This window comes from Carlito syrichta, unplaced genomic scaffold (genome assembly GCF_000164805.1).
Source record: "Carlito syrichta isolate Samal-C Ts95f unplaced genomic scaffold, Tarsius_syrichta-2.0.1 Scaffold302074, whole genome shotgun sequence".
In the NCBI taxonomy this organism is placed as follows: domain Eukaryota; kingdom Metazoa; phylum Chordata; class Mammalia; order Primates; family Tarsiidae; genus Carlito; species Carlito syrichta.
In genome coordinates this window covers 65,490-79,672 of record NW_007246170.1, presented here as the reverse complement: position 1 = coordinate 79,672, position 14,183 = coordinate 65,490, and the positions used below count along the sequence as shown (strand labels likewise).

General features: G+C 36.3%; 1 protein-coding gene across 1 annotated transcript in view; it reads left to right on the top strand.

The window, feature by feature from the left end:
* The window catches only part of PAPSS1 (3'-phosphoadenosine 5'-phosphosulfate synthase 1), a gene marked incomplete at its 3' end in the record, with an annotated part of 107,623 nt that overhangs the window by 29,453 nt on the left and 63,987 nt on the right, over positions 1 to 14,183 (top strand). Inside the window, exons 3-5 of the mRNA XM_008055995.2 lie at positions 1,895 to 2,130; positions 5,509 to 5,647; positions 8,782 to 8,900. Of these exons, the coding sequence (XP_008054186.2) occupies positions 1,895 to 2,130; positions 5,509 to 5,647; positions 8,782 to 8,900 (494 nt within the window). The remainder of the gene's footprint in view (positions 1 to 1,894; positions 2,131 to 5,508; positions 5,648 to 8,781; positions 8,901 to 14,183) is intronic.

The window sequence follows — 14,183 nt, the reverse complement described above, 5'->3', positions numbered from 1 at the left end:
CCGGCTCCAATTATTTTTTAAAAATGTTTTCTAGGTGATTCTGCTATCTACCTAGGGTTGGAAACAACTGAGCTAAGTATTAGGAATTTAGGTTAGACAATCTTTTCATTAACTCCATATCTCATTTTCTCTAGTTCTCTTGCAAATGCTCTTTCTTTTTCTTGCAATTCAGTTGCTTAACTAGGATTTTTCTAAGGTATCAAGGGATTTGGATACCATTTTCTGGACGTGGTTCAATCTTTCTCAGATTTTATTTCAGATAAATTCTCATGTTTTGTATTTTTACATTGGTTGGTTGTTATATTAGTCTCCTGGGGCTCCTGTACCAAATCAACCACAAATTTAATTTCTCACAGTTTTGGAGGCTAGAAATTCGAAATTAAGTTTTTTTGGTGAGATTGGTTCCTGAGGCTCTGAAGGAGAGTTTGTTTTATTCTTCTCTTCTAACTTCGAGTGGTTCTGGCACTCCTTAGTGTTCCTTGTTGTGTGGACATATCACTCCAGTGTCTGCTTTTGTCCTCATATAGCCTTCTTATAAGGATTCCTATCATTGGATTTGGGGCCCACAATAATCCAGTATGACCTCCTTTTGTTTTAACTTTGATTGTATCTGCACAGACTCTATAACCAGTTAAAGTCACATTCTGAGATCACAGCTGGACATGAATATTTTTGGGACACTATTCAACCCAGTACAGTTGGTTTCCCCTCTTCAGGTATACCAACTATCCTTATGTTGACTTTAGATGGTCTGTCTTGCATTTGCTATCAATTTCCTCTGACTGCCTTAATTTCTTTGCTATTTTGTCTGTTCACTATAATCATCTCAATGAAACTTATTAATGCCAGTGATTCAGTTCATTTAACATTATATATTGTTTCAAATTATATACATAAAATATATAAATGTACATGTGTGTATAAACAGACATTTTAATTGTAATTTAGGTTGTTTTTGTTGTATAAAAAGTTTAGATTTTTTTCAGGTTTCAGTTTTACTCCCTTTGATTCTTGGTGCTCAATTAGTAGTTAAAACCAACAATAGTAAAAAAAACAGAACAACCCTCTCCTCCCCAGCCATAATTTCTGTGTTCCAGTTACTCTGTAAACAGATTACCCAAAACCTATTGGTATAAAACAACCACTATTTTAGTTTGCTTTACCATTTTAATAGCGTCCTTTACTACTAAGACTTCTTTCAAGAGCATTGGGATTTTAGACTTCACTATTTTATCTCCTGCCTTATAACTATTTTGGTTATGAATTCTATAATTATATATTCACCAGGTTGGCAAGTATTAGTGCATAAATGTGCTCTTTCCTTGTCCTTGTTGTTTAGTGAATAAATGCCAATGATAAAGGATGGTGAGTTGAAATGAGGGGATTCTTTTAAGGTTAATTATAAGTTGGACTACCAGATTGTTTTATCATGGATTAGTCTGTAAGAGGTGATGATCCTGGAAAATGAAGCTAACTTTGTAATATTTCACTTACTTGTGTCCTTCCTTTTCCTTCCCTTGCCAGAAGTAATTTGGGCATATAGCTTTGTTTTAAAATGTTTGGTATGCAGCTTTAGAAAAGTGGTAAAAAGGAGACAGGGTGAATATCTACCCAACTTTGTCTGATATTAAAATTGATTAAGCCATTTTTGAAGCTTATCAGTGATTTCTTGGATACCTTTGGGCATAGATATAAGTTATAAAAATAAATGCATATTATGTTTGAACTATAATTGTTTTCTTAGGCAAGAGGTAAATCTTAAATATCGAATAAGACCATTACTAGGAGGTTGTGAATAATGAATATAATTATGCTAATGATTAAAATTTGTTACTACTAAGTATTAATCCTTCATATTTTACATGTGGAATCTGTTTTAACTGTTTAATTTTAGGCTTATCGGGAGCAGGGAAGACTACAGTGAGCATGGCTTTGGAGGAATATTTGGTTTGCCATGGTATTCCATGCTACACTTTGGACGGTGACAATATTCGTCAAGGTCTCAACAAAAATCTTGGCTTTAGTCCTGAAGACAGAGAAGAGAATGTTCGACGCATTGCAGAAGTTGCTAAGCTGTTTGCGGATGCTGGCTTAGTGTGTATCACAAGTTTTATATCACCTTATACTCAGGTATGTGGCTTTTTTGTCATTTCTAATAACATTTATTGAGAATGTGGTATCAGGCAAAATTTAAATGTTGACATGTTTTTTGAGGCCAAATGCAAATTGGAATAATAATAGTAATTTCTGTGCTGTGACTTTCTGAGTAAGTCTATTAAAAAAAACCAATATGTAACAAAGTTGTTCTCAAGCCAATAGCCAAATTATTTCAAGCTTGACTTTTCAATTCAGTAAACCTATAGTGAGTACTTGATAGGTATCACATACTAGAGAAAAAGCTAAGTTTCTTAGCATGTGTCCTACTGTGGCTTCTTTGCTCAAAATTCTTGCTCTTAGCTCTCATTGTATTGTTCCTCTTATTTTAGAGACTGTAGCAATAGCAACACTGATTCACTGTTTTGTATTTCTCTGAAAAAATCAACTTTTTGTTTTACATCCTGGGATTTTTGTTTCCCCCCTGCCTAGAAGGTACTCTTCTTCCTGTCCTTCTCTTTGCAGTGTCAGCTGATTTCTGTTCATACTTTGAGACTGAGATTAGGAATAGCTTCCTTCTGATTACATTCCTTCCTCCCTCAGGCTTTTTTGGGTACCTTTCATGCCCTTGTTATTGTACTTTAATCTTTTGTTAAAAAAAAACCCCAGTTCATTCATTGATGGTACTAATGGTAGCTATAATGATAATGTTAGTAATAACTAACATTTATCAAACACTTACTGCGTACTGATAACTATTGTAAAATGCTTTTATGTGAATTAACTTATGTGGTTCTCATTTCCTAGTGAGGAAGGTAGACATGAGGAAACAAAGATGTGCATTGCCCCAGGTCACACACTGTACTGATTGAGCAAGGATTTACATCCACGTTGTGTGTCTTTAAGATCTGTGCTTTTGTCTGCCATACTATGCTACCTCCAAATCCCGCTGTCTCCTTGAGAGCTGGGACTGAGTTTTATTAATCTTGGTAATCCTGATGCCAAGCCCAGCTCCTGGAATGTAGTAGATGTGTAGTGTTTGTTGAATGATAGCATAACCTCTTAGGAAACCCTGATAACAAAGAATAAGCGAGTTAGTATCATGGTTAAAGGCAAGATCTTTGGAGTTGAACCTGAATGGGCTGAAATCTCAGTTCTGCCAGTTATTGCTGTTGTGGCCTTGTCCAGTTCACCTAATCTCTCTGAGCTCAGATAATGTCAACCTCATAGGGTTGCTTATTCATTCAAGAGATATTTATTTGGTACCTCTATGTCAGCCATTGTACTGGGCATGTTGAGTCTAAAAATAAACCTGATAGTTCCTTTCCTTAAGGAGTTAGTAGTCTGGTGGGAACATAGAGCTACGAATAGTTGGAAGAATATCTTGAGGCAAGTGATGAGGTAAATGCGTATAAAAGGTACTATGGAAGATTCACAGAGGAGGTGCTGCTTAAAATGAGTCATGAAGGATGAATCAGAGTTCACTAGTTAGAAGAGAGGGAGAAAGCTATTTCAGACATAGGATACGGTATAGTATCTGCAATAGAAGGTGAGAGAGTTTATTTTGGGGGGGGACTGTGGGTAGGTAGGTGTGACTGCTATGCAGGATGATTGTGAGGGAAGATGAATCCAGAGCACCTTGCAGAGTCTGGATGATGACCTCTGGACTGCTCAGGTCTTTGCCTCTTAAGGAGTTTCTAGTTTGAGATTCTAATAGGGAATGATGTCATTGGGTATACATTTGAGTGAGGTCACCTTTGAAGTCTGGAATGAGAATGGTCTGGAGGTAGGAGACTAGTCAGGAGGATTTTGCTGTAATACCAGCTCTGCAGGGGAAATGGTGTGAATTCAAGAAACAGCAATGGGAATAGAAAAGCTGGGACATGTTTGAGGGGTCTTGAACCTTTGTATCAGTAGAACTGGGTGCCTACTTGATTGCTGATTTTGGGGGGAAAATGAAGAATGGTGCTTTCTAAATAGAGGGTGATATGTTTGACTTAAGAAATATAGGGGAGGAAGGGAGGAGATGAGTATTTCATTTTAGGTGGGTTACATTTGAAGTTAGTGGAGTGTCTCAGTAGAATGACCACTGGGCCATTGGAAAACTTGTTCTAGAGCTCAGAAAAGTTGTATAGGGTTGGGATCTAGATTTAGGAATTATTAATTATTGGTTGAAACCTAGGAGAGTGAGTATATACAGAAGAATACATAGAATAAAAAGAGAACCATGGATGGATACTTGGGAACACCTTCATTTCAAAAGACAGTTGGAGTAATATGGTTATAACTTAATTGTTGTGCCAGACACTAAATTTGTAAAGCTAATGAAATGATTTCAGAGATATGTAGTGAGTACTTAGAACCCAGAGGAAGCAAGGGCTCTCAGTCAGTCTGGGCATGCAGGGAAGACTTCCTAGAGGAGGTTACCACGAAGCTGTGATGTGAGGGAGCATGTTGCTTTAGCCAGAAGAGATGGGTGGAGTGTGTTTGCGGGAGAGTATGGGGAAAGGCCTAAGGTGGAAACAACCTGATAGACCAGGCAGGTATTAATTATTAATAGATCATCAAGTGCAAGACTGAGAATAGTGGGGCTAGGTATAGGATTGATGCCTCCCACTAAGAAAGTTGGATTTTACTCCAGTCGTGGCAGGTAGTCTCTGAAGGGTTTAGTAAGATGGTCAGATTCATATTCTCTGTCAGTTTTTGGTGGTGGTGTAGAGTATGACTTTGAGCAGATCAAAGTTAGAAGCCAGAAGACTGATTAAAAGGATCTTCAGCTTGTCCAGACAGGTGAAATGAGTTGAACTAGGGAGTAGGGAAGGAGAGCAAACTGGGGAGGTGTAGTAGTAATATTTAGAGGTAAAATTGGAAGGACTTTGTGATGATTTGAATGTTGGGTGTTAGGAGCTGAGCAGAAAATTTAAGTTTTGGGAATGCTAGAGAGGAGAAGAGAATGCAGGGGCTTGCATTTGACAAAGATATAAACTAGCCTCAGAGAACTGGATGGATTTCTTTTCTGAAGTTGCTTTCATGCCAGCTCAGGCTTAGGCTGAACGTGATGCTACAGAGCATCCTGATGACATCTGCATTTGAGCTGGGCTTTGGCTCAGGTTCCCTGTAGAATTAGGTAAAAGGTTTTATGGCACATCCATTGTTTCCATCCTCTGACATCCTCTTATCCTGGGTTTATAGAATAGTATGCCTTTTAAAGCAGGTAAAGAATTGGTGTTAAGCTAATAATTTCTTGGATTTACTTCTTTCAGCTTATATATTAAGAATATAAATTGATTTTTGTCTAATATAGTTTCCATTAACTTCAGTGAAAAGCACTCTGTACTCATCTTTGATATTAATATAGTACCTTTGTAATTCATGTGATGTTTTCTATTTTTTCCATGTATATCATTTTTTAAGGATCGCAACAACGCAAGGCAGATTCATGAGGGTGCAAGTTTACCTTTTTTCGAGGTGTTCGTTGATGCTCCTCTGCATGTTTGTGAGCAGAGAGATGTCAAAGGACTCTACAAAAAAGCAAGGGCAGGAGAAATTAAAGGTCAGTAATATTTTCTTCTCAGTTTCTCTTGCTTAGATATTTTATCTTTCCATATCTAAGACTGATATTTTCTAAGAGATTGCAAGTGTTTAAGTGATTTGAAGCTCTTTGGGGAGAGAAAAGTGGGTCTTACTACACTATTCTCTTTCTCAGGGTTAGCAGCAGTACCTAACACTGTGCCAAATGAGTATTGTTGATCATGTTGGTATCTTACAAGACAGAACTGAGATGTTGGAGATTGGCGAAAGGCTACTTGGTATAATTAAGTACTTAGCATTAGGTTGGATATCAGTTGCTTGCTTCCCCCCCTTCTACTCTCTTTATTCCAGTGAGAATGCAGGAAATCCTATAGCTATTGAGAAAAATGCCTGAATTATAGGCATCTTGGTGCCAAGGATAATGTCTTATTCTTGTTTATATAATAGTGCTTGGAATTACTCTTTACTCAAACCATGTATGATTGAGGAATTCAATTGAATTAGTGTATTATTGATTCCATCAAAATATATACAGTCAGTCCTCCACATCTTTGTGTTCCACATCTGCAGATTCAATCAGCTGCACATTGCAAATATTCAAGAAAAAAATAATGTAACAATAAAAAACACAAATAAAAATACAATATAACAATTGTATAGCATTTGCCTTTCATTTACCCCTTTTCATATTACCCCTGCCATTTCAAAGCTGGGATGATAGACATATAAGGATAGACATAACTTTGTATATTCAGGGGACCTCAGGCTTTTATAGACCTTTGTATGACATTTGATAGATAGTCATATATTTCTGTGCCAGCCATTCTGATATCTAGATTATTTTCATGATTATTACTCAAGTAGTTAGTTATTATGAATTTAAAATATAAATATTTCTCTCAGTATACATTTATTATAGTCATTTATTGGATAAATTAGCTGTAGGGAGAGCTCCTGGTCATCTAAAATGTTAAGCCAGTTCTTCTAAACTAGTGGTTGCCAAGTTTTGTTGTATATTAGCATTTCCTTGGGAATTTTTGAAAATTCAGTGCCATGGCTGTACCCCCCAGACCAGTGAAATGAAACTCTCATGGGGTTGGGACCTGGTGATTCCAGTGTATTGCCTCATTTGAGAATCAGAGCTTAACAACCAGTGTTCTAACCAGAATTATTTTTTCCCCTCCAGAATTTTTTTTTTTTTTTGAAAGCAGGATTTATTGAGAGGACAGAAAAGTGGGAAGGGCCCAAAGGGGTTTCCCTCTCTTCAGATATTTTATTGTGACCCATTGCTAAATACTGTTGGGAATATTGATAATGCAGAAATTTCTTGAGTTCAGTACTGTAGGTGATGCTTAGAGATATGAAATAGAGCCAGGTGTGGTGGTTCTCACCTGTTATCCCAGCACTTTGGGAGGCCAAGGCGAGTGGATTCCTTGAGCCCAGGTGTTTGAGACTAGCCTGGGCAACATAGCAAAACCTTGTCTCTACAAAAAAATTAAAAAATTGTCAGGTATGGTGGCACGTACCATAGTCTCAGCTACTTGGGATACTGTGGTATAAGGATCACCTGAGCCCAGAAGGTTCAGGCTGCTCTGAGCCTTGATTGTTATGATTATACCACTGCATTCCAGCCTAGGCAACAGAGTAAGACTCTGACTAAAAACAACCAAAAAAACAAAACTAGGAAAAAAATGAAATAAATTGGCTATAGGCTTGTAGTATGTATTTTAGAACTCTTTTGCTAGCTGTACTTCTTAATAGTAATGATTTTAAATTCATGTTTACCATTCTAACCCAAGAATGACCTAAGCTTTCCCAGGCAGACAGGTCTTGAATGACTTATGTGTGGAGTGATGTCAGGGATGTAAGACAGGAATAGCGTATCTTTAGCTCAACTCTGGGGAAATGTGTATTTATTCTTTTCTTGGCAGTTGGAAGGTAAGACATGTACAATAGGGAAAATTGAAATAGTGGTTAATATCTACATTGATTATACTTGGTTAGGAAATTTATATTGTGATTTAACAGGCTTGCCATCTTTCTTTATATTTTGCTTAAGCCGACAGTTAATATGTCTTGACTTAATTTATCTGATGGCAGATGAAGGCTGTAGAGCTTCAATCTGGCCCTGAATAATTCTTGTGAATGTTATGGACAGGTTGATTTAGTGTCAGTTTTTGCACTGAGAGGGAAAAAGCCTTGTCAAGTTTGGTTTTATGTCTGGGGCTTAGGAATTATGGCCTGTATTCCACTGGAGAAATTGAGATATTCTAGATCACCTGGTATTACTAACTTCTTTCCAGGCAGCTTAGGCATTTACTTAAGGCAACAAAGAAAGAAAAATGTGACAGAAGAAGTAGAATTGATCCTTATTATTTGGGGATTCCATATTTATGAATTTTCCTACTTGCCAAGATTTATTTGTAACCCTCAAATAAATATTCCTGGCACTTTTGTGGTGTGTTGGGGACCTGACACACCCAACAGAGTTCCCTACTGAAGTCAACAAGGTGACACTTGGCCTTCTGGTTTCAGTTTTCATACTGTAAACAAGTGTCAGCCTACTTAGTGTCTTTCTTTTTGCATTTTTGTGCTATCTTTCTGTTTAAAATGACCCCCAGTGCTGAAAATGCTATCTAGTGTTTCTAAGCACAAGAAGACTGTGATGTGCCTTATAGGTAAAACACATGTGCTAGGCAAACTTCATTTAGGCATGAGTTAGTACTATTGGCTGTGAGTTCAAAGTTAGTGGAACGACACTATATGTTAAATAAGATATCCTTAAACAGAATCACCCATAAAACAAACTGAAAGAATTGATTAGCTGATAAAAATGACCGGAGGCTTGCAGGAACATAACCTTGTATTTTACTTAAGAGCAATTGTTCAGTATTTGTTAATTTTGTGTTTGTGGCAATGTTGTTGAACATAACCACTACAAATAATGACGGTCAACTGTACTTACACTGTTTAAAGAAGAAACAAAAATTTAATCAGAAATCTTCCAAGAAAGACATTTTCATCTTATACCCCTGTAGCTGAGGAAACAGCACAAATACTAACTTAAACATTACAGAGATCTACAATGAAGAAATATGCCTCCCCCATTTTAATTTTAATTTCTGTCCCCTCTCTGTTATCTGGTACCTTTTACAGGTTTCACTGGGATTGATTCTGAATATGAAAAGCCAGAAGCTCCTGAATTGGTGCTGAAAACAGACTCCTGTGATGTAAATGACTGTGTCCAGCAAGTTGTAGAACTTCTGCAGGAACGGGTAAGAAAAGATGAAAGAAGGAACCGTCAGAGAAGAATTATGTTTATCTCATAACCTTACCCCTCCCAAAAAATGATGGTGTTAATAGTGAGTAACAGTTGTATTTTGAATTATTTATAGTGCCAACAGTGTTCCATGTATGTATGTCACTGTGTTAGGTGTTGCAGAGAGCACTGTTCATGTACTTTACCAGTAATTTTGCCACATAAATACCTAATAGAGAATCCAGCCATGATTATTCAGTCCTATAAGTTGATATTATTATATTTTTCAAGTTGAAGTACAGAAAGTAAACTTTTCTTGGCCATTTAGAGAATGTCCATATTTTCCTCATGACAACATGATATCCTTATGATTTGATTTTAAAGAGGGATTCACACTCAGCCTGAAGAACATTACAGCTGTTTTTCTCCTACCTACCTTTATTGCAGCCATTTCCTCCTCCCATGGTCTGCTTAAAGTAAACAGTTCATGAGCTTCATCTTCTTTTGGTGGGACATGTCACTCTTTGGAAGCAGTTCATTTCACTGCTTTAGGACCTCTGCTCTGTGATGGGCTCAAGAAAATTTACGATTGTAGAGTAGCTGGCCTTTTCACTTGCTAGGTGATTCTCTCTTGTAGAACTTCTGTGTTTCATTTTCAATGCATTGTCTATTCTTACTCCTTACATGTAAATTCATTTATTTTTCTTCTTTTATAATATGCAGGATTTTACAATCAGTTGAAGGAAGAAATACACAATTATATCTGCCATTTATTCTCCTTTGGTTTATTCTCCTTTGGTTTCTCGCAAAGTTGAATCTTAATGAGCATTAGGGCATATGGAGAAACCAGTGAAGATCTAGCACTCAGCTCAAAGTTCATAGTTAGTCAGTGTTGCTAGGGGTGTGTTTGCCCACTGTGTTTTCCTTGCAGGGTGGCTTGGTATAATGTGCACTTTCCATGTCAAACTCCTTTTGAGGAACAATAGCAAATGCAGTACAGCTTCATTGTTATCATGTAGACATTTATTAGGTTTTCCAAGTGTGGCTTATGGGAAAGCACATAGTAGAGGATAAATATAAGTTAAGAGGTAAAGGAGATATGTTAAGCACAGTGTTGCTTTAAAGCAAAGAATAATAACCAAATCTGTGTAGCTTTATGTTATGAGTTTTGAGTGGGGATATGAAGATTAAGCATCCTACATAAGTTAGCATCATGTAAAAGAATATAAATGTGTGCTAAAAGAGAATGTCATGGACAGAGGTGGAGACCATTAATAATAACTCTCATCAGTTGAACTCTTACTATGTGTTCAGTGCTGCAGGGGCATTATTGTATTTAATTTGTGTGAAGACTCTGATAAATAGTTATAATTATCCTCATTTTACTGATAAGGAAACAGATTCAGGAGGTAAAATTGTTTGTCCCAAGGTAATTCAGTTGGGGAAGGTGAGATTTGAACGCAGATACAATTGATTTTGTAGAGAACGTCTTGCTATGCTGTCCAGGCTGGTCTTGAACTCCTGCACGCAAGCAGTCTTCTCTCCTTGGCCTCCCAAAGTGCTGGGATTACTGGTGTAAGCCCCACACCCAGCTGGAATTATTTCTTTAATGGTCTTTAGTAAGCTGTACTATTTATTTTACTGTCCCAAAAGATATACTTTTAGTATGCTGTACATTGGACATTTTAGAATGACGGACACTTTGGTTACCATGAATGCTTTAAGCATAATGTCAGGAATTCTTTGTCATCTCTGGATTGTCTTAATTTCTCTTTCAGTATAATTGGAATAGGTAATGTGACCATTCTTATAAAGACTGCACTTCTCAGCATGTGGTCAGAGTACCTTCATTGTCTTAATGTACTTCATTGGCAATGAATTTATTCAAGAAAATAGAAGATGTTAGCAAAAAATGAGGATTTTGACTTATTTTTTCTAACCCTTGAATGGTCACTAGATGGCCTGCTAGTAACGCATTTTAACTTCACTTGTTATGACATAAGGAAGTAGTCTTCTTCCTGCTGGTTTTAATCTAAAGTGATATTTTAAATATTGTTTTTAAATCTACCAGGAACTCTAGGTTTACTAGTGCTATAAATTATTTAAAGGTTTGTCTTTTTACAAAATGGTGGTTTAGTGCTCTAAATGGATTTTATACTACACATAAAAGCCAGACTTTGCAGCTCAGTTTTAAAGTGTTGCCAGAATGTCGTTTGGTGTTCATGCTTTGGATGCATGTAGTTTAGATAATAGAAATTTAATAGTTACATAAAATATGAATGAGCCCTCATGTTCAAATCTGTTGAGCACATTTGGTTCAAGAAAAAAAGTACAGAAAATACTTAGAGGAAAAAATTTAAATGTGGAATCACTATGTTTATTAACATGTTCAGAGTTCTTTAGGAAGATTAAAATGGGAAAGCAAGGCAAAAGCTACTATTTTAATGTTATTTTCCCTGCCTGCCAGTTTCTAGGTAGGAACATAATTGTCTGAACAAGGATATAGATATAGCATATACTAGAGCTTAGACTGTTTGGTTAGTCAAACAAAAATCTTTTCAATACCTCATGCTACATTTAAAAATTTAATGCTTAAAAATTATAATATTTAAGTATTTCTAGATGTATAGGTTGTAGAGTTCATCCCTCTTTAATAATAGTGTGTGAATTGTTTACTGATCCCCTGCTCCAGAGGGGAGCACCCCTGTGCCCTGCCCTTCAGTACTGGGTGACTAAGGAGTTCTTGGAGGTACGGTGTCTAGGTATGTAAAGACTTTTTCCTGGCCTACTTTTGTTTTATAGGAAATTTCCTGAAATAAAGAGTTTTATATGTACAAGTTGAAGAAGGATACTCTTTCTAATAGCTAACTGTGTCTATGGAAATCCTAATCAATCCCAAATAAAACAGATAGCTTGTTGGCGGGGACTTCACATTCTTTTGTCCACATATCTTTGTCACTTTGAGGTGCTTTTGCTCCTTTTAGATGTTTAGTAGTGGGTTTGGAAACAGAAGTTTTGTCACTAGAATGTGCTAGAAACCGGTTGTGTCTGCATTTTAAAGATTCTTTTTATATTTCTGATTGAGACTCAGGCCTTTTGTCTTTACACATAGAATCTTCATAGAACTCATTTCCGATGACTGAGCAGATGCTCTGTATTCCTCTTGATTCATGCTATTACATTCACATTAATTCCAGGAATATTCACTTTATGTATCTTTTTAGAAGAGAAAAACAGTAGCAACCTTTTGAACTTTTATTTTGGCATTGGTTAGGCATCAGAAGAATTTTGTATCTAAGTTGTGCGGCTAAAATTAATTTTAAAATACTGCTGAATGTGAATTTTGAAAAGGGAAGGATTTTGTGCAGTGCTTGTAATAAAAAATTATTTTGACTCCAAAAATATAAAAAAGATTTTTCTTCTTGAAAAGAAAGTGGTTATAGACTCTATGTTAGTAAGTATAAAATAGGATATTGCTAAAAACTCATTCATGCCAAATTATGAATAATTTGGTTATTAGTGCACAAAATATTTCTTTTAAATAATTTGGTTGGGCTTATAGTAGGGTATTACCCTTTTCATATTCAAATTAGTTACCTTGTGGACAGATTTGTTCACAAATTATTTGAACATTTGTTTTTTAACTTGGGGAGTATGACTGGAAGGAAATTGTAGACATCGTGCATAGAAAATTTTGTTGGTGTCCATTTCTTGTTTGGACTATCTCTTCAGAGGCAGCAGAGTCACACATCTGAGTGCACCCTCAGTGTTGTGGTGGGTCTGGAGAGAGACAGTGCCAGGGGGAGGGAGGATCCCAGGCTTGGCCATGAGCCTGGACCACTACAGTGGGCCGTGCACATTGCTCCTAGTCATCAGTATGTATGAGTTGAATCTGGTGATGATGGTTTAGGAAACCAGCTAAAACTGCCTTGTCATATCCAACCAAGATCAGATTAATCTGCTGGATGTTTTCTTCTGACCCTCCAATATTGTTGACAATTATCAACAGTAAATTTGGGGGAGAGTAGCCAACACCCACCAAACATACAGAAAGGTATCTCATCCTTACAATAATGTAGGTTTCAGAGATGGCAAAGAAAGCTTTATGTGGAGTTGTCGTCACTGAAGCTGAGAGTGAGAATCTACTCTTTTCTGGAGTCTCCATGTCATTTTTCCTACACTGCATATTCAGAGTGCTAAGGTGTCCAAACTGGTGGAAATGATGGTTCATGATTTATTCACAGTAGGAGGGTTTGAAAAAAGTTGTTTGAAAATTGTTTACTTATCCTTAATAAAACTGTTTAGGACTAACTGAAATGTTGAATATTTTTACTTTTTGTTTAGAACTTCATCGATACTTTAAAAGAGCATATACTGATCAGAAATTGGGGAATTATAAATTTTTAATAAAATCATGGAAAGAAACTAAGAATAATTTGTATCACAAAATATTTTCTAACTATTGGGACCTCAGTTGGAATCATAGTTCCAACAATTATCAGCTAACTCTGTGACCTTGGAAGAAATAACCCAATTTCTCTGGCTTCAATTCTCTCATCTGTGAAATGGGACCTAATGATAGTACCTTCCTCAGAGTTGTACTGAGGATTTTATGAGTTAATATATGTAGAGTACTTAGAAGAGTTTACAACAAGCATACTATAATAATTATTATTATTTATAGTGTGTTAAGTACATTGGAAGACAGGACTTCAGGCAGTTGGGGCCAGTCATTGACCTCTCCTGGGCCTTATTATGTGAAGCAGGAATAGCAATAGTTTCTTCTACCTTCATAGGTAGGATTGTGTGAAGATGAGTTAATTTATCTGAAGCCCTTAGAACAATGTGTGGTGTTGTAGTCAGCATCTATTTAATTCTAGCCTACAAGTTTAGGTACTTTAAGTCACTTAATTGTCACAATAGCCCTGTAACTTATATGTGTGTATCTTTTTGTTTTTAAACAACTGAGGAGGAGACAAGATTGTGAGGTCTTCAGGGTTGCACTGTTAGAATTTGAACTCAGATATTACATACAAAAAGCCTGTGTATCCTCTTTTCTATACATTGTTGATGATGATGAGAACATCAGAAATAACTGACCTACAGACATACCTTGTTGCTTTTCTGTTTTTGGTTTTGAAGATGTTATGTCTCTAAAGTTTTTAATTAATGTAAATATTTAATTTTAAGTCTCTTTTGTGAAACTGTAGCAAACTCTTTCTCACAAGAGTCCTAATGAACACTTGACTTTTTGTGTAACTTCAGTTACTTTTAGTGTTCTTTTTTTTCTTTCCTAGTA